A 26,142-nucleotide genomic window follows, 5' to 3' on the forward strand; every position below is an offset into this window, starting at 1 on the left:
TTTTTTTTTTTTTTTTTTGAGAGGAAGTCTAGCTCTGCCACCCAGGCTTGATCTTGGCTCACTGCAACCGCCGCCTCCCGGGTTCAAGCGATTCTTCTGCCTCAGTCTCCTGAGTAGCTGGGACTACAGGCGCGTGCTACCACGCCCGGCTAATTTTTTGTATTTTTAGTAGAGACAGGGTTTCACCATGTTGACCAGGCTGGCCTCGAACTCCTGACCTCGTGATCTGCCTGCCTCGGCCTCTCAGTGCTGGGATTACAGGCGTGAGCCACCGCGCCCGGCATCCCTTTCTTTTCTTTTCATTTTTTTGAGACAGAGTCTCGCTCTGTCACCCAGGCTGGAGTGCAGTGGCACCATGTCGGCTCACTGCAACCTCCACCTCCTGGGTTCAAGCGATTCTCCTGTCTCAGCCTCCCAAGTAGCTGGGATTACAGGCGCGTGCCACCGCGCTCGGCTAATTTTTGTATTTTTAGTAGAGACGGGGTTTCACCATGTTGACGAGGCTGGTCTCGAACTCTTGACCTCAGGCAGATCCACCTGCCTTGGCCTCCCAAAGTGCTGGGATAACAGGCGTGAGCCACCATGCCCCGCTACATGATCACTTTCTAAATTAGTGCTGTATTTGTTTCTTATTTTAGGTATCTGATTAAAAGTACAACTTTTAGAAACTTTTTTTCCCTCCGCTTACAAAATGGATCCATCCAATATCTGTTACCTAAACGTTTCACTGTCTTTTTATTAGTTTTGTACCAGAATTCACAATATATGCACCAGTATTCAATAGAAATAATGCAATGTCTGATACCACTTGCTTTTTACCCAAAGCAAAACAATTTGATTGTGTAAGTCATTCAAATCCTATTCATTTTCAGAAGCAAAGCTGGCTTTACGGAATTTAACTATTGGATGAAGCAGCTACCTGGGAAGGGCAAAGCATCGAGTTCAATCAAGGATCCTGTAACCTGATACTATTACTGTTGTTCTGTCTGCCAGTCCTAAATAGGTTTCATAATCTCATTATCTCCTATCCTCTCCATGTTAAAGGTCTTGTTTTGGGTACTGTCGATACCGAAATTAATCTAACTTTGACTAGAGATTGGCTTATTGTATTTCCCAGATCTTAAATCACTGTGGGAGCAACTATATAGAGAATCTTAAAAGATTTCTACGTCGCTTAGCTTGCTTTTTCCACCGGTTCTCTTTCCCGTCTCCCACACCGTCTCAGAACCTTTTCTTTTTTCTCTTTTGCTTAGTTCCTTTTACACTCAAGCTGTGTAGGGGGATTTAAATTCCAACCCGGAACTCGGAATCGCGCGCCTTGCATCACGGAAGTCGTAGTTTCTATGACTCCTCCCTTCCCGTCTTTCAAGCCGATTCCTCCCCGCAGCTAAAAACTACAACTCCCAAAATGCATCCCCGGTTTGGCCCGCCCCCGTGCGCACGCGCTCTGAGGCCGCCGGATTTGAATCGGCGGCGTTGTTATTGACGCCATATTGGGGCCGGCGGCGGGTGGGAGAGTCCTACGGGGGAGGGGGAAGCGGTTGGACGTGTTCGCTTGCGGTCGTGCTGCCGCAGCCACCTCGCAATCTCTCTGCATCGATCGCCGCTCTCAATCTACTGACCGTACTCGGGCGTATTAGGAGCCGCGTTCCAGCCTCACGCCCCACGGTGCTGTTTTCGACTTCAGAAAGGATCTAGTCTCAGCACAGAAGCGCCTCAGGCGGGGCGCAAAGCTCGAGCGGACGGCGGGGGCGGCCGGAGCCTCTCCCGGGGGAGCCGCGCCTGAGGAGGCGGAAGAGCCCCCCTGACGCGACTGGCGTGTGCTTCTGCCCGCCACCGCCCCTCCCGCTCTCACCCGGGCCGTCCCTGGCCACTGCCCCTGCCGCGGAGGCGGCGGCGGCGGCGGCGGCTCTCTTTTCCACAGCCGGCGCTCTGCGACCCGCTTGGCTCTTGAGCCCGTCGGGTAGGCTCTCCTCGAGTTCCCGCTTCTTCCCCCTTTCCCTCGCCTTCTTCCTCTCGTCACCCCTCCCCGACCCCGCCCGAGCCCGGCGCCTCAGCTGCCCCCGGCCATGGCGTGCGGAGCCACTCTGAAAAGGACTCTGGATTTCGACCCGCTGTTGAGCCCGGCGTCCCCGAAGCGGAGGCGATGTGCGCCATTGTCGGCGCCCACCTCGGCCGCTGCCTCTCCGTTGTCGGCGGCCGCGGCCACTGCCGCCTCCTTCTCGGCTGCGGCCGCCTCGCCGCAGAAGTATCTCCGAATGGAGCCATCCCCCTTCGGCGACGTCTCCTCCCGCCTCACCACAGGTGGGACCCGGCCCCGCGGCCGCCGGGGTAGTCGAGAGAACAGGGGTCCTGGGGCGTGGGATGCGGCCCCTGGGGTGGGGGTACCGGACTGTGTGGTTCTCGTTCTTAGCAAAGTAGTAGGGCAGCCACATTTTTCATTAGGTCCTCGTAGCCCGAGGACCTAATAAGACACAATAGAAATGGGCTGATGTCAAGGGGGTAGTGTTTGGAGGTGGGTAGGGGCTTTGCCTTGTCGGTATTGGGTAGAACAGGGACATCTTTTTCTTTGGGCCGAATGATTGGAATTGTTTCCATAGTCGCTGGAGACTCAGCGGAAATGATTAGAGAGGGCGATATTACTCGTAAATTTAGGCGAAAGGGTCACATTTCGCCCCAATCTCGATGTGTGCTTGTCGGAATCGATTGGTTGCAGCTATTAACCCTGGGACTGGGTGGTTTGAGGCGAGGCTACAGCCCCTCCTCCAGTTCAGACATGGCTGATTTTAGTATAGTGGGGGTGGGGGGTGGGGATGGATGTCACTGGGGCGAGATCTAGGCCTGTCATTAATCACCCACAAGAACGCCACTTTGGCTGAGTCAAGACCTGTTTCCTTAGCAGGGTCAACAACAAAGAAAACGCTCTTCCCGAGTACTGTAATATGATCATACTGTACGTCTAGACCTTGAGAAATCTTGAACTTTTAATAAGCATATTGCATTGAAAATTGGGGCTGAGGAGTTGTTTTTATTTGGAAATGCTTTATTTTTGCCCAACAAAGTATGTTGGGAGAAAACAGCCTAGCCTTGAGGATAATGAAGAAATCAACCCAGCATTCCAAGGGACTAAAGACTTTTGCTTTTCATCTTGAAACATTTCCTGAGAGAGACTATGGGGAATGTCTTTTGGCTGCTTTGTAGGGCATGTGTATGCCCAGTTTTTTCTGTACTTTGAAATCCTTGTGTGCCCCTGGCACAGTCCTAGGATAGGCTTTTGTGGATTGAAGTGTAAATGTTTCCTTTGTGTGTAGCATGCAAAGATTTCTGTGTGAGCCTTTAGTAATAATGTCACCCTTTAAACAAAGCCTTTTCATAGCTTGATTTAAATGTCTCATTATCATTAGCTTAAAAAAGTGAAGTATATACCTCTAAGTTTGGTGACTTCCATTTGAAACTGACTTTAGTGTTTTTTTTTCTTTATGTCACATTTTGAAATATTTTCTAAATCCATGGAGTGACCCTCGAATATGCAAGCTACCATTTTTGCTATTAAATATTTGATCTAATTTAAGGACATACTATTTTAGAGTTGTAGTGAGTTGTCACGGAAATTCTCGGATAAATTTATTTAATGACCTTACTAACTGTCTTTTAATTAGATTGAAAAGGCATTTGTTGATTGTTAGGCTTTACTTTGGAAAAAAAAAAAAAAGGAAACAGCCAATGTCAAGAATGAGCTACTGGTGGTTGACATAGTGAAATGGTATCATTGGAAATTGAAATGGAATCTGTACTTAACTAATAAGGCCATTTCAAAATAAGGTCATTAAGTAGCTAACCAGCAATAAATTTCAGTCGAGGGAGTGAATTAATACAGTGCTAGGTTTGGGAATTAAAGTACTATATCTCAATGGGAAAATAATCTTGGGCATGTGTGTAAACCAGTGGGGGTTATAACATGTTCCACCGCTTTAAAGCACACTTACTCGGAAAGAACTGTGATGCTTTGTAAACTTGACTTTTCATTGGCATATCTGTAGCGTTGGTTAATACAATTGGCTCCACATTATCTCAAGTTTAAATTAATTGAAGTATCATAGTAAAACGACTGGAATTATTGGAACTGTTTAAGCCAGCTGATTCAGATTCACATTCACTTTCCAAAATACTGCTATTCTGTTCTTCAAGGTGTTTTTTTGACATCTACTTTGGAAGTTTGATTATATCCTGAAACCTAAAATCACATCCTAATTGATTCTGAGTCTGCTGAAAGTTATTCTAACTAATCTGAATATTATCTTAAAAAGTTGACTTGAGAAAACAAGTTGAAATTGAAGTTTTGACTTGCTAAAATTACATTTTTTAAACTGTAGTTTTGAATGACATTCTAAATGTAATTTAATTTGACTTTGTGTTTATATGGCCAATTTGGGGTATGGTCCTGTATGTTTTTTGTAATGCCATAATGGGAGCTGCAGTGTTGTGCAGGTATCAAAGAGCTTCCCCGTTTTCATGTTACTAAACTTGGAAATAATTTTCTCATGCACCTGATTTTTAGCTTCCTATTTTAACACCGATTATTCTTAAACTTTATGGGAGTAAATACCCATCTGTCATTAACTAAAATGAAGAGTTAGGATTGGAAGTAGACAGTGGCTTACCAAATTGAGATTGGCGAACTTTCGGGAACTCTGTTTTCCTTTCACATCTGTGAGTTCAAATATAATACAAATAATGTAGAATTAGAGTACTAAAGTGAATTTTTTTCAGAGCATGTATGCAATTTATTTTATCATTGTTCTCCTCTGGATATTTTCAGTTTCTGATGGCATAGCTGAAGTCATGTTGTGGCTTTATTAGTTTCAGGAACTTGGATGTCTGTTTTAAACCTTAGCTATCATTTTAGTCATCCCAGGAAGTTTGACTTGACTATTCTTATTTAAATATTTTTCAAACTGTTGCAACTTAATGCTAGGAAAAAGGGAGGACTAGCTGAGCTGAAGGAAGTTAAGATTGCTTTCTTAACCGCAAGGCTTAGAGCCTTTATTATGCTAATTGGCATTATGAATTTTTTAGGGGCTCCTTAACACACAGATATCCCAAACCTGTTTTTTAGGATGCTCAAGTGTTACTACTTCAGAAATGCTGTCCAGGGTCTAGGGGTGGTTGACAAAGTACAGCCGTATTTTTGTGTAGCCTGAGAGCTAAGAATGTTCTTTACATTTTTTAAATGGTTGGAAAAGAATCAAAAGAATTATTTTGTGACACGTGAGAATTATGTGAAATTCAAATTTCAGTGTCCATAAATAAAATTTTATTGGAACACAGCTGTGCTCATTCTTTTTTTTTTTTTTTTTTAAAGTGTTCATTGCAGGTGACGATGGCAGAGTTGAATAGTTGTCACAGAGAGTGTATTGCCCCCAAAACTCCATATTTGCTCTCTAGTGTTTACAGAAAAAGTTTGCTTACCCTCGTGTGGGGTGTCAGCAGTGAGGTTTATAATACCCCTGGGTATGGGAAAGGAAAAGTGATCAGTGGAAGTAAAGGGAGGGGGGAGTAGAGGCATCGAATATGGTTGGGGAAAGGAATACCTCTAGTAGCTGCATCAATACTTATCCTGGTAAGTTAGTTGAAAACCAAAATATGCTTTACAATTGGTTTTTGAAACATCTGGTAATACTACCATTTAGCCAAAAGATTGTCATGACATTCCCAAGAAAGAATAAAACCAAAATATTGCAACATTGTAAGAGACCATCAATCAAATCCAACACATTGTTTTCATTATTATGTAGTGAATGAATGGTCTGAAGATACCCTTCTGTGAATGTTAATGTATTTGTGAGTTTGTTAGGCACATTAATTCACATTGTTTATGGCTTGGTACCATTACTCTAGTCTGCCTTAGGAATTGAATTCTGTGAAGAGTTAAGTTCCTTTGTAAGAACTCATTGTGCTTGCTGGAAACTTGCCATTAAAAATGGAAACTACAGCTTGTGAATGGAGAAGGGTTTACAAGAACATAGATTGTTCACCAGACATTGATGCATGCCTGCAAACGGAGACACCAGCTGGCTTAAATGAAATATAAATGGTTCTAGGCAAACAAATGAGACGTCTGTTGGAGGAGGCAGCATCTCACTTCAGATGTCATTTATATTGAGCCAGAAGTATTTTTTAATATTTTGTGGTTATTTAGACAGCTGTTAAGTTGCTCCTAGTTTCTCACTGGATTTGGCGAATAAATGTTTTTAATGGTCTTTGTACTTTGAATCTTAAACCTGATATTCTATTTAGGACTGTATGTAGCTGCAGTTACTGCGTATTTTTATGACTTATGCATTTAAGAATCCTGTAAGTTTATGGCCATTAAAAACTGCAGTTGTATTCTGATACCGAGATTTTTTTTCTTTTTTTGAGACAAAGTTGTACCCAGGCTGGAGTGCAGTAGCGTGATCTCAGGTCATTGCAACCTCCATCTCCTGGGTTCAAGCGATTCTTGCGCCTCAGCCTCTGGAGCAGCTGGGATTACAGGCGTGTGCCACCACACCTGGCTGATTTTTGTGTGTGTGTGTATTTTTAGTAGAGACGGAGTTTCACCATGTTGGCAGGGCTGGTCTTGAACTCCTGACCTCAGGTGGTCCCACTGCCTTAGCCTCACAAAGTGCTGGGATTATAGGTGTGAGCCTCTGTCCCCGGCTTTTTTTTGTTTGTTTGTTTTGAGATGGAGTCTCACTCTGTCGCCTAGGCTGGAGTGCAGTGGCGCAATCTCGGCTCACTGCAACCTCTGTCTCCTGGTTTGAAGTGATTCTCCTGCCTCAGCCTCCTAAGTAGCTGGGCTTACAGGCGCCCGCCACCACACCTAGCTAATTTTTGTATTTTTGGTAGAGATGGAGTTTCACCATTTTGGTCAGGCTGGTCTTGGACTCCTGGCCTCATGATCCACCCACCTCAGCCTCCCAAAGTGTTGGAATTACAGGTGTGAGCCACCGCTCCCGGCTTTTTTTTTTTTGAGACAAGTCTCGCTCTGTCGCCCAGGCTGCAGTGCAGTGGTGCAATCTCTACTCACTGCAAGCTCGGCCTCCCAGGTTCACACCATTCCCCTGCCTTAGCCTCCCAAATAGCTGGGACTACAGGCGTCTGCCACCACGCCCGGCTAATATTTTGTATTTTTAGTAGAGACAGGGTGTCACCGTATTAGCCAGGATGGTCTCCTGGCGTCGTGATCCACCTGCCTCAGCCTCCCAAAGTGCTGGGATTACAGTTGTGAGCCACCGTGCCCGGCCCCTGGCTTTTTTATTAAGGTAGAAAAATAAAGCCTAACTTGAGCACAGCAACACATAGGCTAAACATGGCTAGATTAGAGGTTAGCCCCTCTTTAGGTGTGGAAGGTACTAGCCACTGTGGTTGCCATGGAGACATAACCTGAGATGTAAAGGAGAATAAATTTCTTCAGTTTTTTAATGGTTTTATAGGAAAAAGAATGTAGTACATATTAATCAGGTCTTTGTTTTGTTTTTTTTGAGACAGAGTCTTGCTTTGTCACCTAGGCTGGAGTGTAATGGCACAATCTCGGCTCACTGCAATCTCTGCCTCCTGGGCTCAAATGATCCTCCTGCCCCAGCCTCTCAAGTACCTGGGGCTACAGGCATGTACCACCATGCCGAGCTAATTTTTGTATTTTTTTTGGAGAGATGGGATTTCACCATGTTGCCCAGGCTGGTTTCAAACTCCTGCGGCTCAAGCAGTCTGCCTGCTTCGGCCTCCCAAAGTGCTGGGATTACAGATTTGAGCTGCTGTGCCTGGCAGGTTTTTTCTGCTAAGTATTTTGATAGACCTAGAAAGACAGTGATAGAAAGCTTTCGTTTTGAAAGATTGAGAGTAAAAGCTTCAGTGGAAGTGCCCAGTTGTATCGTTCCTATTTGAAAAGAGATTTTTTTTCTTTATTAAAGAAGAATGTGGAGTAATAGCATGGGTTAAGTTTGGGCCTCTTGAATAGTTGGTTCATGAAACTAGATAATGTTATTGGGAGTGGGAGTAGGTATTTTCAAGTACCTATCAGTGAATTAGTTAACCAGCAATTTGTAGTCCCTGTAGTCCTTGTGTGAACCCTATGCCTAACACTGTTGATTCACAGAATGTTCTTTACATATGTGAAATTGCAGGGAATTTCTTGCCTTTGAGAGAACTACCTGCTTTTAAAAAGGTATGAGAGAAAATGCTTAAGCCTATACAAACCAATCGGGCATCTGAAGTTGCTAAAGAAGTCTTCACAAATGGATTTAGTTCAAAGAGATTCATCTTTAATTTTATTGCTGACTATAGGATTGTGGAACTCGGCTTACCTCCAGTGTTTCTTAGCTTTCTAAACACACCTGAGAGATACACTGTCTCAGCAGCAGTCTCGCTGTAACCATGACTGTTAACAGGAATATCTCCTGAATTTTGGGGGCTGGGATGAGTCATGGGACTTGAATATGGTGGTTTGAAAATAGCCCGCAAGATTCTTATCTGCCATACCTTCCCTTTTAATGTCACAAGTAGTTTTAAAATACTAAATTTATTTGTTGAATTAAGTCTTGACATTTCCCAAGGTTCTTAGAGTTGCTATGGTTGAAAAGAAATGTAATTTCAGTTTTACCCTGTAATTCTGTACCAAATTTTCTTTTTAGACTGTTCTATGACATTGTCATAATGTGTAACATTTTTTGACAAAAAATGTGACTCAAACGAGTCGTAATAAATACTGCAATTAGTTTAAGACTTTGAATAATACTTTTCTGAGGCACTTTAAGTATACTCAGTATTCATTTTTCTGGATAATGATGAGAAACATGGATTACGTGAATTACAATATTTTAAGTAGCCCCATGTGTAAGAATTTCTCTATTATCAGATATTTGCTCATCGGAAGAAACATTTCAAAAGGTTTTACAGGATTTTTAGAAGAGAATACTTCTTAATACAAAGTTCTGATTTATTTCTAAAGAAATTTATTTGTTATAACAAGTTTCTCACATGAGATGATATTGTAGCCATATTAAGCAGGGAATCCTTGCAGGTAATTTAAAATTCTAGTGGATGTTAGTTTGTCAGCTTTGATATTTATTTTGGGCCTATTGATCAGAATTTTACAGTATAACATATTTTGTAATATTTCTTGTGATCAGGATTTTACAGTATAACAGTTTTTGTAATGTTTCTTACATTTCTTACATGTAGGCTTTGTTGGGTGGTGAACTTTCTAGCACTAAGAAAGCAGCTCGTAACAATATACTTTTAGTTTGTCTTGGGGTGTAGCTTTTTTTCCCTTTAGTTTTTATCTGTCACAAGTGTCATAAGCAGATCATCTTGAGATGTACTAGTGGATATTCTGATTTTATTAACATTGTTATCTTTCCATAAATACAACTTCTGGATTTGACTTTTTAGGTCCTTTGATGTACCTGGATTTTCTTAACATTATTAAAACATTTAAATTATTCTTCTAGAAGTCACTTGTTCAAACCCTTATGGGCCTCATTTGAGTTCCAGATACTGCACTGGCTAGGCAAAGAGTAAGAGTCTCTCTTGAGAGACTGATGATAGAGCGGCCACTGTTGATACTTTATTAGCTAGCACTTTATCAGTATACCTATTTTCATTTCTTATTAACATTTTTCCATATTAATGTTCATTTCCCCTTTGATAGCCTAAGTATTAAAATTGGTTTACTGATTAAATCACTTCTGAAAAAGTTTTTTTCCTAAAAGTATTAAGGCTTGTTTACTAAGTTTCTGAAATTGTGTCAGTATATGATGCGTATTTTCACTTTGGTTAGCATTCATTTTCATTTCTGTTAATGTTAATTCTTATAAAACTCCCTCAAAAAAATCGAACTAGACGGAATGGTTGGAGAGAGGGACTTGGATTTTCTTTTGTTTCTTTTGTTGAACTGATTAGCAAATGAAGAGTAGAATGTACAGTGAAGTTTGAAGAAAGCCAATTTTTCAAACATGACTGTCCCTCTGAACTGTGCCTTTTAATTAGGAAAGGAGATTGCCTTGTTCCTCCCACTAAAATATGATTAGAAGAACTTCTCTAAGTGGTATACTTGATTTAAAGTATAGAAGATTTTAGTTGCTGTGATAGAGAGGGGGACTTGATGCTGTCTGTGACAATCTTTCATAGCCCAGGGTAAAATAGTGCATTATCAGAGCCTGGCATTGTAATCAGTTGAACATGTGTGGAAATACTGACCTATCAACTTGGAATAATTCTTCACTTTTTTTTTTTTTTTTTTTTTTTTGAGACGGAGTCCCGCTCTGTCACCCAGGCTGGAGGGCAGTGGCACGATCTCGGCGCACTGCAACCTCCACCTCCTGGGTTCAAGCGATTCTCCTGCCTTAGCCTCCTGAGTAGCTGGGATTACAGATGCGTGCTGCCACGCCTGTGTAATTGTATTTTTAGTAGAGATGGGGTTTCACCATGTTGGTTAGGCTGACGTCGAACTCCTAACCTCGTGATCCGCCCACCTGGGCCTTCCAAAGTGCTCTGCGCCTGGCCATTTCTTAACTTTTAAAACACCAGTAAAACATTCTGGTTAGATACAAATGCCTGTCCTAAGAGGAGGCATTTTAGACTCTTTAAGCATCCCTTATATACATTTCCGGATGTAACATGAAGAGGTGTTACGGTTTTTTTTTTTATAGCTAGTGATCGCTGTTTCAGGAGTCTCATTGGCTCACTACAGTCTGCCTCCTGGGTTGAAGCAATCCTCCTGCCTTAGCCTTCTGAGTAGCTGGGATTACAGGCATGCGCCACCACGCCCGGCTAATTTTTGTGTTTTTAGTAGAGATGGGGTTTTGCTATGTTGGCCAAGCTGGTCTTGAACTCCTGACCTCAGGTGATCTGCCCGCCTCTGTCTCCCAAAGTGCTGGGATTACAGGCGTGAGCCACCACGCCCAGCCCATTGTGATTTATTTTAACGTTAGATGCTAATAGAATTTTGACTAAGTGTAGTAATATACTACTGGATAGGGTAGTAGATGTTAAGAACTTGGGCCCTGAGGTCAAACCTGGCTCTGCCATGTTCAAGCCGTGTGACGTTTCAGAAGACACTGAAGCAGAGCCTCATTTTTCTCATCTCAGGAAATGTGCACATGATGATAGTAGCATCTGCCTCTTAGGGTTGTTGTGAGAATTACGAGCATTTACTGGCCAAGTGATGGAAACGGTCTCAAGAAGGCAACCTCAAATGGGACTTTTACTGACCAGCAATTTTGCCTTTCATTGAATAAGCCTGCCATCTGCAAAAGAAGAGTTGCCATCAGATCACAGTTTTTTCATTGTTTTTAGTACCAGCACTACTGACATTTGAGCCTGTCCTGTTTTAGTATCATCGAGGATTAAATAATTATGAAAGCACTGTATACAGTGAGGGAAATATTCCACTTTTCTCCAAAGTAACCTTATCCTCTTGATTATTCCCTTTTTCTTCTCTCAATTGGATCTTTGCTTTTGGCTTTATGTATTCCCAAGCCTTTCATGAGAAAGTAAAAGAACAAAACATACTCAAATTCCTCCAGCTATCTTCTAGATCTCTTCCACTTCAAAATCAAATTCAAAGAACTTTCAAATAGTCTGTTTGCTTCCATTTCTTCAGTTCTCAATTCCTGACATGCCTCAAGCAGCTCCTGTGAGGTCATCAGTGACTTCCATGACACTCAATCAGTCCTCCTCTTATTTGACCTTTCTTTCAGCATTCTTCCTGCTGGCACACTACTTTCTTTTTGAAATGCTTTTTTTTCTTCTTTGACTATAATTTCCCTCTACTCCCTAGCTGTTCTTTTTGTCTTTACCTGGGCGTTAAACCTCGTAGTTTTTTAGTTCTAGCTCTAGCTCCATGCTTATCTCACTTAATAGCTCCCTAAGCAGTCACATGCCTGCTTCTGACTTCAGTTTCCATTTACAGATGTATCTGTATTTAATTTGTATCTTCAGTTCGTTCAGACAGTTCCTCTTTAGTTCTAGCCATGGGAAATTAGGACTTTTTTTTTTTTTTTTTTTGAGATGGGGTTTTGCCCTGTTGCCGAGGCTGGAGTGCAGTGGTGTGATCTCAGCTCACTGCAACCTCTGCCTCCTGGGTTCAAGCAGTTCTCCTGCCTCAGCCACCCAAGTAGCTGGGGTTACAGATGTATATCACCATGCCTGGCTAATTTTTGCATTTTTAGTAGAGACAGTTTCACCATGTTGGCCAGGCTGGTCTCGAACTCCTAGCCTCAAGTGATCCGCCCACCTTGGTCTCCAAGACAGGTGTGAGCCACCATGCCCAGCCTAATTTGGACCTTTTTATCGTCAGATCTTGTTAGCGCCTTCCCTCTACCACTAGAAGTCAGAATTTTTGTGAAATCCATTGACTTTTAAATGTTCACAACTAATTTACAAAATACATGGGATAAATAAGAGATGTATGTGGACTTCTAATCAGTGCCTTATGGTGTGAGAGGTGGTCTTTTTGTTGTTGAAACCGTCTCACTCTGTTGCCCAGGCTGGAGTGCAGTGGTATGGTCTTGGCTCACTGCAGCCTCCATCTCTTGGGTTCAAGTGATTCTCCTGCCTCAGCCTCCCTAGTAGCTGGGGTTACAGGTGCCCGCCATTATGCCTGGCTAACTTTTGTATTTTTAGTAGAGATGAGGTTTCACCATGTTGGCCAGACTGGTCTCGAACTCCTGACCTCAAGCCATCCGCCCAGCTTGGCCTCCCAAAGTGCTGGGATTACTGGCGTGAGTGACTGTGCCTGGCCTGAGAGGGGGTCTTAATTCCTCTTTTAAAAAGCGGTCATGTTGGTAAAGTAAATGAATTGTTTCATGATCTGTCACATAATGACGAATATGAATTTCCTTTTTTAAAGTGTATTAGGAGAGATGGAGTAATCATTGTATATAGGTTAATGTCATGTAATGAGTTTTCCTAAGTAGGTCCAATCAAGTTAAATTAATTTGCAGAATATTTTCCTCCTAGGGGAGGGATATGTCTAACTTAGAATTACACTTGGAATTACACTTGGTCTTAGCCAAAAGGCTGAGAAGCAATGAGCTTACAACTATAAAAACCATTCAGGTGAGGGTGGCAAAATGATTTTAAGTTAGCTTAGATATTTTCGTACTTATAATAACCGGGCTGCTAACGTCTTCCTTTCCTTCCTCTCCACTCCCTACTAGTCCAATAGTAAACCAACCACTTTTTAAAAAATATTCAATTAAAGGTTTTTTGTTTGTTTGTTTTTTGGTTTTTTTTTGAGACGGAGTTTCGCTGTTGTTGCCCAGGCTGGAGTTCAATGGTGTGATTTCAGCTCACTGAAACCTCTGCCTCCAGAGCTCAAGCGATTCTCCTGCCTCAGCCTCCCAAGTAACTGGAATTATAGGTGCCCGCCACCATGCTGAGCTAATTTTTTTGTGTTTTTCGTAGAGACAGTTTCACCAGGTTGGCCAGGCTAGTCTTGAACTCCTGACCTCAGGTGATCCACCCACCTCAGCCTCCCAAAGTGCTGGGATTACAGGCGTGAGCCACCGCCCTTGGCCAAGGGAGTTGTTATTTTAAGCAGGGGCTAGAAACTTTAAATACTCATAGTTCCAGAGATATAAATGATTTAAAGTAAACTAGGAGGGAACTAGTGAATTCCAGTCCTGACCAGCAGCATCACCTCATAAGGAATGTAGAATCTTAAGCTCCACCCTGCAGGGTCTACATTTTAACAAGATCCAGAGGTAATCTGTGTGTGCATTAAAATTGTAGAAGCACTTGAGAACTTAGGCCCAAAAGGTAGCAGTCACTTTGAATCTTCAGCTGAGTTTTGCCATGTTACCTCGTTTTCTAAGAGTTGTCAGAAGTCTGACTTTATATGTAAAACCACCCAGTTTTTAAATGGCTACAATTTAATGTGTTTTTAAAAAATCATGTCCGTGGGGCTGAGTTTGGCCTGTTAGTCATCAGTTTTGCAAATCCTGGTTCCAGGTACGCCCTTTTTGTTTGTTTTGAGACCAAGTCTCGCTCTGTTGCCCAGGCTGGAGTGCATTGGCACTATCTTGGCTCACTGCAGCCTCCGCCTCCCAGGTTTAAGTGATTGGGATTACAGGCGTGCACCACCTTGCCCGGCTAATTTTTTTGTATTTTTAGTAGAGACGGGGTTTCGCCATATTGGCCAGGCAGGTCTCAAACTCTTGACCTCAGGTGATCCACCCTCCTCGGCTTCCCAAAGTGCTGGGATTATAGACATGAGCCACTGTGCCTGGCCCAGGTATGCTAATGTTTTTTTGGGGTGCCTGAACAAGTTGTTTTAGGAAATGGGTTTGTTCTTCAGCTTGATTGTGCCGTACTGGAGTCCTCAAAGAGTCTGCTTTCTCAGTCTGTGCAAGCTGGTTTAGGTTCTACATTTATACTTACATAATATTTAACTGTATAAAAGGCATTCATTTATCTTCCCTATGGGAGGAGGAACAACTATAATCACTACAAGGTCAAATTCTTTCATTTCACTGGTACTGTGTAGCCAGTGCTACTTATTTGAAGTAAATTTCTCAATTGGTTAAAACCCTGCAGGTAAGTACCATTGCCCTTGTGCCTGTGGTTAATTGGAATAAGAGCTGAATCTTTTGCTTTGGAACCAAATGTTTCTGTAGCATGCACATTTTGGGTTTTGGATTTGGGGCAGTTCAATTTCCACTTCTCCATTTATTGCCCTTTTTTTTTGAGATGGAGTTTTGTTCTTGTTGCCCAGGCTGGCGTGCAATGGCTTAATCTCGGCTCACTGCAACCTCCACCTTCCCCTGGGTTCAGGTGATTCTCCTACCTCAGCCTCCCGAGTAGCTAGGATTATAGGCACGTGCCACCACACTTGGCTAATTTTTTTTTTTTTTTTTTTTGTATTTTTAGTAAAGATGAGGTTTCTCCATGTTGGTCCGGCTGATCTTGAACTCTCTACCTCAGGTGATCTGCCTGTCTCGGCCTCCCAAAGTGCTGGGATCACAGGCGTGAGCCACCGTGCCCGGCATTTATTTATTTATTTTTTTTTAAAGACAGGTCTTGCCGGGCACGGTGGATCACACCTGATCCCAGGCACTTTGGGAGGCTGAGGGTGGGTGGATCACCTAGGGTCAGGAGTTCAAGATGAGCCCTGGCCAACCTGGTGAAACTCTACTCTCTACGTAAATACCAAAAATTAGCCTGGGCTTGGTGGCAGGCGCCTGTTTAATCCCAGCTTTCTGCGAGTCTGAGGCAGGGAATCGCTTGAACCTGGCAGGGGGAGCTTGCAGTGGCTGAGATCACACTATTGCCACTCCAGCCTGGGCGGACAGAGCGAGACTCATCTCAAAAAAAAAAAAAAAAACTCAAGGTCTCACTTCTCGCCCAGGTTGGAGTGCCAGTGGCGCCATTGTAGCTCACTGTAGCCTGGACTCCTGGATCAAACTATCTTTCTGCCTCATTTTGCCAGTAGCTGGGGGACTACAGGGGCCAAGCCAACCACACCTTGCTAATTTTATTTTTATGTTTTGTAGAGATAAGAGTTTTTTCGCTTTGATTGCTCAGGGCTGGTCTCAAAACTACCGGGCCTCAAGTGATACTCCTGCTCAGCCTTGCATGAGCCACTGCATGCGGCCATGCTTTCTTTGTTATATTTTGGTAGCTTGTAATATTTGAGAAAAATACTTAAAAGTAGTTAGAGCACAAACAATAGCAACAAGGTTATGTATCCCCTTTAGTGTAAATATAAGCTGGAGATGTAAAACTTAACATTTTACCTGCAGTGTTTAAACAAATTGAGTCGTTTCTTTCAAATAAGGTAATCATTGGCTATATGTACCAGTGAAATAAATAGTATTTTAAAGGAATTTAAAATGGCATCAGCTCATTCATTTATAGTTAAATGCTCTTGGTTGGGGATTAAGAATATTGTCCTTAAGATTCCATCAAGGAGAACATAAGAAACTGGTTTTAGTTTCTGAAGAGATGATCCTGGGAAAATAGCCAATTGAATAAAGATGGGTTCTCCATAGAGCAAACTCCCAAGTTGTGTTTGTTTGGTTTTGAATGAAAAATGGGAATTTCGCTCTTGTTGCCCAGGCTTGGATGGATGCAATGGCGCCAATCTTCAGGCTCGCACGCAACCTCACCTCTCGGGTTCAAGCGATTCTCCTGCCTCAGCCTCCCGAAATAGCTGAGATTACAGGCATGTGCCACCATACCCAGCTAATTTGCATTTTTAATAGAGATGGGGGTTTCCATTCCATAGTTGTCCAGGCTGGTCTCGAAACTCCCAACCTCAGGTGATCCACCCACCTCCAGGGCCGTCAAAGTGCTGGGATTTACAGGGCATGAGCCACTGTGCCCCGCCCAAGTTGTGCATTTTTTAATTTAGGAAAGTAATCATGGACCAGTATCTTTAGTGTGTAGTTCAGAACTGCTACATTGCTCATGTGTATTTTGGAACAGTGTCTTAGTTTTAAGGTTCTTAAGCGCTACTGCAAGTTTTCTTTACTTAATTTTATGTACAGGTTTTCATATTCATTTGTGTTCCTGACTACCAACTGGCAGACTTTCTATATATATATATATATACTATATATATATATATTTCTTTTTTCTTTTTTTTGAGACTGAGTCTTGCTCTGTCGCCTGGCTGGAGTGCAGTGGTGCGATCTTGTTTCCCTGCAACCTCCGCCTCTCGTGTTCAAGCAATTCTGCTTCAGCCTCTCAAGTAGCTGGGATTGCAGGTGCCCACCACCATGCCCGGCTAATGTTTGTACTTTTAGTAGAGACAGGGTTTCATCATGTTGGCCAGGCTGATCTCGAACTCCTGACCTCAGGTGATCTGCCTGCCTTGGCCTTCCAAAGTGCTGGGATTACAGGCATTAACTACCGCACCCAGCCCCAAGATTTCTTTTTTAACCCCATTGTTTGCATTGTCTGTCTAGGTCCACTTTCATTTTGTTTTCCAAAGATATTCCATGGAGAAATAAATGGTATTGATCTATAAAATGATCCAGAGGGACCCCATACACCTAAACTTAAAACTGTTAGCGAAACCTTAATGTTTGATCTAGTAATGGTGTCTGGAGGAAAATAGTAAAGCTTTATGGGTGTGGAGCAAAAGTTTCTAGTTTCACATGTCAGATTTTTAGAACTTAAATTTATGGACCCTAGAAAGATACTTTGACAGCCCACCCTTCCTTTGTGGTTCTCCTTAAAGTTATTTTTAGTTGCTTCCATGTTCTTTGCTCAGTCTAACCTTGATGCTGTTTGTCCTGCCCCCATCAATTCCATTATGCTTTTTATCCCGTAACTACTTTCTCCTGTTTATATTGTTGACCTTATTCATGGTGCCCAGCATTTCCTAAGTAATCAGTGGCAACTAGAAAGAGGCCTTTTATTTCCACGTTTACAATATTTACTTATTTATTTTTTTGAGACAGAGTTTTCTTTCTTGTTGCCCAGGCTGCAGTGCAATGGCATGATCTCAGCTCACTGCAACCTCTGCCTCCTGGGTTCAAGCAATTCACCTGCCTCTGCCTCCCAAGTAGCTGGGATTACAGGCACCCGCTACTGCACCCAGCTAATTTTTGTATTTTTAGTAGTGATGGGGTTTCACTGTGTTGGCCAGGCTGGTCTCAAACTCCTGACCTGAAGTGATCCTCCTCTGCCTTGGCCTCCCAAAGTGCTGGGATTAAAGGTGTGAGCCACTGCTTTCGGCCTCCTAATTTGTTTTTAAAAATATTCCAAAGAAATAAGTGCTGACTTGTTGATACCACCTAATTAGCAATTTTAGTGACATGTACTAGTTTTGAGAATGAAAATGCTGTGAGTCATAGAACTCGCTAATAATGACTTCCACTTAGCAGTATTTTATGGTAAAAGAGGTAGTTTTTAGGATTTAGTAAAAGAATATACAGCCATTTGTGTGCTGTAGGTTGTCTTGAAAATAACTACATATTTTGCTCTAAATGGTTGCTGCAAATTCAGTCTATGCCTCATAAGCCAAATAGGAAGGCATATGATTAAAACTGGAATATGCAACTGATAATACAAGTGAAGCTTGGACTTTTTTCTTTAATGAACTTTAAATTGTGTTGGCAAGACAATGTCAGATATTACATGTACCTTGGATAAAATGTTAACTTGCTGGTTTGATAAGAGATGGTCAGATCTAAGTAGCTTAGGACTAAGTAAACAAGTACTTGACTGATACATGGAAGGCCTTTATCTACCTGGTGTGAAAGCAGCTCAGGTCAGCCAAGTATCTAGATTGAGCTTAGCAATGTGGTGGTTGTAGAATATTGAATCTGAGGAAGTTTCTTGAGTTCATCAGCTTCAAGACCGTTTATATCCCTGGACTGAAATAAATTGAGCTTGAGGCTTGCCATTGCAGTTAGCTGTTTGCTACTTGTGCGGTTGAGATCTTGGCCAAGTTAAATTGGACCCTTCACTGCATAACATTGTTGATCACATGTTACCAGTATTAGAGCATTTGAGGGCACCAGTGTGGCTTAGATGACATAGTCGCATCATATTTGATGTAAAAAGCATGCAGTCAATAGCTTTAAAAATTCTTCAGCTCTTTAGCTGACAGTATCAAGTGTTGGCAAGGATGTGGAACAGCTGGAGCTGTAATACTTTTATGATAGGAATGCAAAATGACAAAATCACTCTGGAAAATGGTTTCGCGATTTTATTTTGTAAGAACAAAATAAACCCTTCATTTGCCATATGATTAGGCAGCCTATTTCCCACTCCTAGGTATTTATCCAAGAGAAATGAAAACATGTCCGCCAAAGACTGGTACTTGAATATTCGTAATAGTCCCAAATTGGAAACAGTCTAAATGTCCATTAACAGGAGAAAGGATAGATGTGTGTGTATGTATACATACATACAATGGAATTCTCACCAGTGAAAAGGAATTTCTGACTCATGCAAAATATATGAATCTCAAAAGCATTTTGCTGAGTGAAAGTTCAGACATAAAAGTCTGTACTCTTTATGATTCCATTTATGTGAAATTCTAGAGAAGGCAAAACTATATAGTAATAGCAGATGAGCGTTGGTAGACTGTACTGGGGAACTGGTGATGGTGGTAGTGAATTAACTGCAGAGGAGCCCAAGAGAAGTTTTTGGAGTGATAAAAAGTTACTTATCATAGTTATGTTAGTTCCAAAACTGTATGTATGTACTTGTCAGAACTCAAATGAATTGTACATTTAAATTGGTTAATTTTGTCATTTGTAAATTACACCTTAAAATGTCAGTGATGTCTCTAAGTGTCTGATGGTACAGAGTTTTACAAAGATAAATTTTTAAAAGTTTTACTGTTTCTTAATTCTGGGTTAGCTTTCATTTGAGATTATCAAATGAACAAATTGAGGTGGTTGTTATACAAGCATTCTTTTGGTACATTTTAGTTGTGCTTTGGTTGGCTTGTGAAGCAGAAGGAACACTAAATCTGAGAACAGCTATGTGGTGATGAAAGAACGTATATAAGTCACACAAAAGATAAATATTAAGGTCAGTTTCTCTAAACTAGTACCTCCTAAAATCTCTGGTTATAAATAAATTTTATGATGTTTTGAATAGCACTTTTGATCAGGATAATGGTAGCTTTGGACAGAAAGTGATGAATGTGAGTGAAGCTTTCTTTCAGAGAGCAAAATATAAATGCTGGGTGCGGTGGCTCACACCTATAATCCTAGCACTTTGGGAGACTGAGGAAGGTGGATCACCTGAGGTCAGGAGTTCGAGACAGGCCTGACCAATGTGGTGAAACCCTATCTCTACCAAAAATAGAAAAATTAGTTGGGCGTGGTGGCTCACGCTTATAGTCCCAGCTACTCGGGAGGCTGATGCAGGCGAATTGCTTGAACCTGGGAGGCAGAGGTTGCAGTGAGCCGAGATCGCGCCACTGCGCTCCAGCCTGGATGACTGAGCGATACTCCGTCTCGAAAAGAAAAAAACGCTTTAGATTGCTGTTACTGAAAAGAGGTCTGTTATTTAAAAAATGAGGATATTTGTGTTTGTCCTGGTTGATACCAGATGTTACATTAGTTTTATTGGGTACCTCTGGTGAATATTAGGCAACCTATTTATATCAAGGTATGCTTACCATTCAGTAGACAACTCTTTCATGCCAACACCGATAATTTAATAATTTAACCACTGTCACTCAATTGGAATAACTTGGTTTTCAAATTACAAAGTAGTTAAAATAAATGCAAAAGGACTGAAAATGACCATAACCCGTATTAAACAAATGTTAACAAATGAAAAATGTTAAATACAGCTAAAGCACCCCAACATAACCATCCTGAAATTAATCATTATAGACCTGTTTATGTACACACGAATGTGTGATTTTGTACTTAAACCACACATTCATGTATATATAAACAGGTCTTTTTATACAACAAAATTTATGTAAATGGTATCTTTAACTGGATATGTCTTGCAACTTGTTTTCCGTTTAAATAATGAAACAGGCAGTATCTAAGATGTTTAAGGGAACTTATTTGTCCTCCCAGAGTCTCTCAAAAATTCTAAAAGTTCTCCTAGGGAAATAAAGTGAGAAAAGAGGTAAGTGACAAGATTTTGTAGATATGGTGGTTATCTACGAAAACCACCAGTATTACATTTTAAAAAGAATTATTGTATGTAAATCTTTAGCTTTCTTTTTTGTGTGTCATAGAGACAGGGTCCCTCTATGTTGCCCAGGCTGGTCCTCGACCTCCTGGCCTCTAGTGACCCTCCCACCTCGACCTCCCAAAGTGCCATGGTTACAGGTGTTAAGCCACCACACTTCACCAATATCTAACAGTTCTTAAATTAATGCATCATTGTGGAATTGAATGTTAAGGCTACACTTCACTCTGTCAGTCTTTTTATTGCCAGTTAATTGCTACCTAAACATTTCATTTTTGTTTAATCTTGCTTTGGATTTTGATTAGTAAACTTCTAGGGATGTAGTTTCACATTGATAACCTGTTAAATTGGGAGCTATGGAGTGTGGAGGTGTAGTGAGGAAGTCTGGATGGGGAGTGGAAACCCCCAGGTAGGGATTTTCTGGAGGGGCCAGATGGTAATTATGAGTTAGAAATCTTTCTGAAATGAATCATACTGGCCTAAAAGATATGCCAGATATAATTTTACTCATTCGTGTGATTGTGGTTCAAGATAATTGCACTGCGGTATAGTGGTTCTTATTTATTGAGGACTTGTCATGTACCAGTCACTTCACATGGTCTCTCCCTCACCTCACCCTCCAGCCCCAAGATTCAGAATGCTATAGTATTCTTAGGTTTTACTGAGCTTAAAATAATTGGCCATGGCCATTTAATGTATGATGACTTTTTTAGTTCCCATCTGTTTTGTCATTTTGTTGACCTACTGTCACTTCAGACTGTTGTGTGCTTGAATATACATAATCCCCCACGCCCCTTCTTATTTATGGGCTTGGAAAAGGCATAAAGGCATTAAAGGCAGTTGGAAAAGCCTATTAGTGTAATAGTTCTATGTGATGAATAAATGAGCTTTGAGTTTGGAACTCAAGAATCTGAGTAAAATAGGTGTTTGGGTTCAAAGACTCCTTGACCATTATTTTGATTGAAAAACTTTATTTTTGCTAGTCAGTGCTCAGCAAGAATATTGTTGAACAGCTGAATTCCAGTTGGTGTGTATGTGCTAAGTGAATGTCCTCATTTATGCTGAAATGAGTTCCTACCAGAATGTCAATTTTCTGGATATTATTTGAAAAGAATATTTTGGGTAGATTGGTCTACTAAATAATGTTGGAAAGCTAACCTCTTTTTTAATGTGAAAGTTTTTATCTTGCCAAATTTTAACTTTTTTTATTTTAGAACAAATTCTGTACAACATAAAACAAGAGTATAAACGAATGCAGAAGAGAAGACATTTAGAAACGAGTTTCCAACAGACAGATCCGTGTTGTACTTCTGATGCACAGCCACATGCATTTCTCCTCAGTGGACCAGCTTCACCAGGTAATAACATTTCTTTTCATTTACAAAGTTTATTATTTAGAGTGGGAAAAGTTTAATCCAAATTGTCTTTAGTCATTTAAGCTACTATATCTCCTCTGAGTTTTAAAAAAAAAATTTATACAAGTAATGCATGACATCTTAAAAATATGGTACAAAATAAGGAATTATCACCTGGATTCCCACTAACTAGAGACAACTACCTGTATAATAATATCCCCAAAGTGGACATCCTGTAAATACTATGATTTGTAGACTTTATTAAAAAAATTAACAATAGGCCAGGCACGGTGGCTCATGCCTGTAATCCCAGCACTTGGGGAGGCCGAGCGAGGTAGACAGGTCACTTGAGGTCAGGAGCTGAGACCAGCCTGGCCAACATGGTAAAACCCTGTCTCTACTGGAAACAGAAAAATTAGCCAGGCATGGTGGCATGTGCCTGTAGTCCCAGCCCCTTGGGAGGCTGAGGTATGAGAATCACTTGAACCTGGGAGGCGGAGGTTGCAGTGAGCTGAGATCGTGCTGCTGCACTCCAGCTTGGGCGACAGAGTGAGACTTTGTCTCAAAAAAAAAAAAATTAACAGAATACTATATGCTCCTTTGTTAGGTATAGATGTACCTTGTCATAACTGAACGCTTATTGATAATTCAACTTAGATGTTTTGCCAGTATAGTATTTTAAGAAATATCCCTGTATACATACCCTCCCTTACACACTTGTCTTATTGGGATAGATTTCTATAGGTGGATTATTATTATTATTTTTGATCCTGTATCTGTTTTTACCTACCCTTTGTTGGGGGGAGTGTTTGCAAATAACCTTCCTTTAAAAAAGAAAGGAATAAGGACTACTTGAAGCAAAGAGAAAGTTGAAGGTTTTGCTGAAAGAGAGCCATCAATAGTGGCTCTTACCTTTAGTAAAGTTCTCAGCAAAATAGCTTTTCTTGTGACAACAGTTGCCTTTGTTTAACGCTTTCTCTCCTCCCTCTAGCAAGGGTAGGAAAACCTGGCAGAATAAAAATTTTCGACCAGGTGGGGTGGCTCATGCCTGTAATCCCAGCACTTTGGGAGGCCGAGGTGGGCGGATCATGAGGTCAGGAGATCTGGCTAACACAGTGAAACTTCATCACTCTAAAAAAACCAAAAAATTAGCTGGGTGTGGTGGCAGGTGCCTGTAGTCCCGGCTACTGAGGTAGGAGAATGGCATGAACCTGGGAGGCAGAGCTTGCAGTGAGCAGAGATCGCACCATTGCACTCCGGCCTGGGCGACAGAGCGAGACTCCGTCTCAAAAAAAAGAAAAAAGAAAAAAAAAAAAATCAAAGACCATAATATAGTCAAATAAAATTAGATTAGGAAACATGAAATTGTTCAAAACTAAATACCGCCATGCCCATTGTGGGGGGCCAGTTATTAGTGGTTGAAACATAGTAAGAGGTGAGGGTTGGGTACTAGACTATATTAGCAGGAAACCAAGATCATTATTTCCTTACTCACTTAGAAGATCAGTTAACTGGCAGTCTTAAGTAACAAAGCTGGGAATGTGAAAAAATTAAGATAGCCTTGGGTAATTATGGAATAAAGCTGGTGTGCTTTGTTACTGTGATATGCGCAGTTCTAATAAGCATAGTTAACTAGCTTCTGCCATGCTGGTTATAAGCAGCATTAAGTTAAGAGAGTAATATTGGTGGTACCAGGGCAAATTCACAGAGCGAGATGAAGAAACAATTGGTAACAAATGAGTGGTGCACTAGAATGTGAAGAAAATACTTTTAGCAGTATTACAATAGATGTTATTACTACAAAATATTTTCTCTTTTATAAAAAAATACTAATAGGTATAAAAATGCTGAAGGAATATTCTTGCCAATTTACTAATGAAATTGACAACACTGATGTTGCAGCTGCTTTGGGATTCTTAGTGTGATGACAGTGTAGTTCTATGATATTATAGAGTTTTGAGCAAAGCATTATCAGCTCAATGCTGGAGCTTATTTTTCCATGCAAATTGTTGTTAACTGAATGGTAGTAGTCAATGTGTTCAAACACCGTTAGAATCATTTATGCTTCTCCAGCAAAGTAGATTCCAGAACGTCTTTTTTATTTTGTTTCATTTTGTTTTTGAGACAGGGTCTCACTCCGTTGCCCAGGCTGGAGTGCAGTGGTGAGATCTTGGCTCACTGCAACCTCTACCTCAGCCTACCCTGTAGCTAGGAACAGGCACATGCCACCACTCCCAGCCAATCTTTGTATTTTTACTAGAGACATGGTTTGCCATGTTGTGCAGGCTGGCCTTGAGCTCAAGGGTTCCACCTGCTTCAGCCTCCCAGAAAGTGCTGGGATTACAGGTATGAGCCACCATACCCAGCTAGATTCCAGAATGTTTTTTAATCTTTTTAAAAAAGGGTTCATGCTGTACCTTCTTTTTTTAAACATAAAGGTTTTATTGTGCCAACATGAAATTTTTTTTTTTTTTTTTTTTTTTTTTGAGATGGAGTTTCCCTCTTGTTGCCTAGGCTGGAGTGCAACGGCATGATCTTGGCTCACCGTAACCTCCGCCTCCTGGGTTCAAGTGATTCTCCTGCCTCAGCCTCCCGAGTAGCTGGGATTACAGGCATCCGCCACCACGCCCAGCTAATTTTGTATTTTTAGTAGAGACGAAGTTTCTCCACGTTGGTCAGGCTGGTCTTGAATTTCTGACCTCAGGTGATCCGCCCGCCTCAGCCTCCCAAAGTGCTGGTATTACAGGCGTGAGCCACCATGCCCAGCCTGTTTTCTTTTTTAATAAAGGAAAACCCCTTTCTAAAGTTGTGAAATGATGGTAGAATAATTTACCAGTTCATTGTGTGTGGGCTGTTAAGATATTAATGGTATGGCTTTGAAGACTACTAAGTGTCTTTTTACTGGCATAATGATTTGTTATTCTGGGACTAAATAAAGTAAGTTTAGACCTGAGGTGTTCTTTATTCCTGGCGTAGGAAAGTTTAGTCACTAAAATACTTCATGGTATGGTATTTTCCAGAAAGGAGATAAGAAGTTTTGTAATGGGACCCATCATTGTAATGTTTTTGTCTTTTTTAAATTTAATTTTTAATTTTTTGTTTTCGTTTTTTTGAGATGGAGTTTTGCCCTTTTTGCCCAGGCTGGAGTGCAGTGGCACGATCTCGGCTCACTGCAACCTCTGCCTCCTGGGTTCAAGCAATTCTCCTGCCTCAGCCTCCCCAGTAGCTGGGATTACAGGTGCCCGCCATCATGCCTGGCTGTTTTTTTTTGTATTTGTAGTAGAGACAGGGTTTCACCATGTTGGCCAGGCTGGTTTCAAACTCCTGACCTCAGGTGATCCGCCCGCCTCAGCCTCCCAAAGTGTTGGGATTACAGGCATGAGTACCACACCCAGCCTTTCTTATGTCTTAAAGTTTTTTCTACTCATCTTTAGACTTTTTTTTTTATCTTGATTACATCTTGCCGTGTTTTTCCAGCGTCACCGGCTGATGGAATTATTATTTTGGTTGTTTTAAGACTTGTGAAATGCTGTGCTTAAAATCTGATTTTAAAATGCTTTTATATCAAGATTGAAGAGATCCAAATGAAACTTCTTCATTTAGAAACTGCTTTCTATCATGGCTCTAAACCAGGTGCTATTTTTTGTCCTCATTGTACACAGGGTCTTCATCTGCAGCATCCTCACCATTAAAAAAAGAACAGCCCTTATTTACTCTACGGCAGGTTGGGATGATCTGTGAACGTTTGTTGAAAGAACGTGAAGAGAAAGTTCGAGAAGAATATGAAGAAATATTGAACACAAAACTTGCAGGTATGAGGTGTGTTTTATTAGAGTTTCCGAGGAACTCAGTTGTACAAAATGCATTATTTTCCACGTGTGCTTTAATTTCACTTTCTATACACTAGTGCAGTATATTCTCTGAGAACTAGAAAATTTCCGTTCAGGAAAGGAAATTAACCTTATGGCTCATGGCCCGCCTTGGTAACCTCAGGAAAAGAGTATTGGCTAGCCATGTAGATCAGCAGGAGTATTAGTATGTACCCTGTACTAAAGAAGGATGTTAGTTGTTTACCTCAATTTGGTTGTGGATTTTTTGACTTTATATTTTCTTTTCTTTTTTT

At 41.3% G+C, this 26,142-nt stretch overlaps 1 protein-coding gene and 1 long non-coding RNA gene across 2 annotated transcripts in view; one reads left to right on the plus strand and one right to left on the minus strand.

Moving 5' to 3' along the window:
- LOC108515679 (uncharacterized) overlaps nucleotides 1–1,162 on the minus strand; it is a 3,256-nt gene extending 2,094 nt beyond the window's left edge. The window contains exon 1 of the long non-coding RNA XR_001881591.1: nucleotides 920–1,162. This is a non-coding gene — a long non-coding RNA (uncharacterized LOC108515679). The remainder of the gene's footprint in view (nucleotides 1–919) is intronic.
- A 301-nt stretch (nucleotides 1,163–1,463) lies between these two features.
- AKIRIN2 (akirin 2) overlaps nucleotides 1,464–26,142 on the plus strand; it is a 26,983-nt gene continuing 2,304 nt past the window's right edge. The window contains exons 1-3 of the mRNA XM_017852767.1: nucleotides 1,464–2,304; nucleotides 21,879–22,022; nucleotides 25,682–25,831. Of these exons, the coding sequence (XP_017708256.1) occupies nucleotides 2,070–2,304; nucleotides 21,879–22,022; nucleotides 25,682–25,831 (529 nt within the window). The 5' untranslated portion in view covers nucleotides 1,464–2,069. The remainder of the gene's footprint in view (nucleotides 2,305–21,878; nucleotides 22,023–25,681; nucleotides 25,832–26,142) is intronic.

The sequence above is a fragment of the Rhinopithecus bieti genome, unplaced genomic scaffold (assembly GCF_001698545.2).
Source record: "Rhinopithecus bieti isolate Rb0 unplaced genomic scaffold, ASM169854v2 scaffold_35231, whole genome shotgun sequence".
Taxonomy (NCBI): domain Eukaryota; kingdom Metazoa; phylum Chordata; class Mammalia; order Primates; family Cercopithecidae; genus Rhinopithecus; species Rhinopithecus bieti.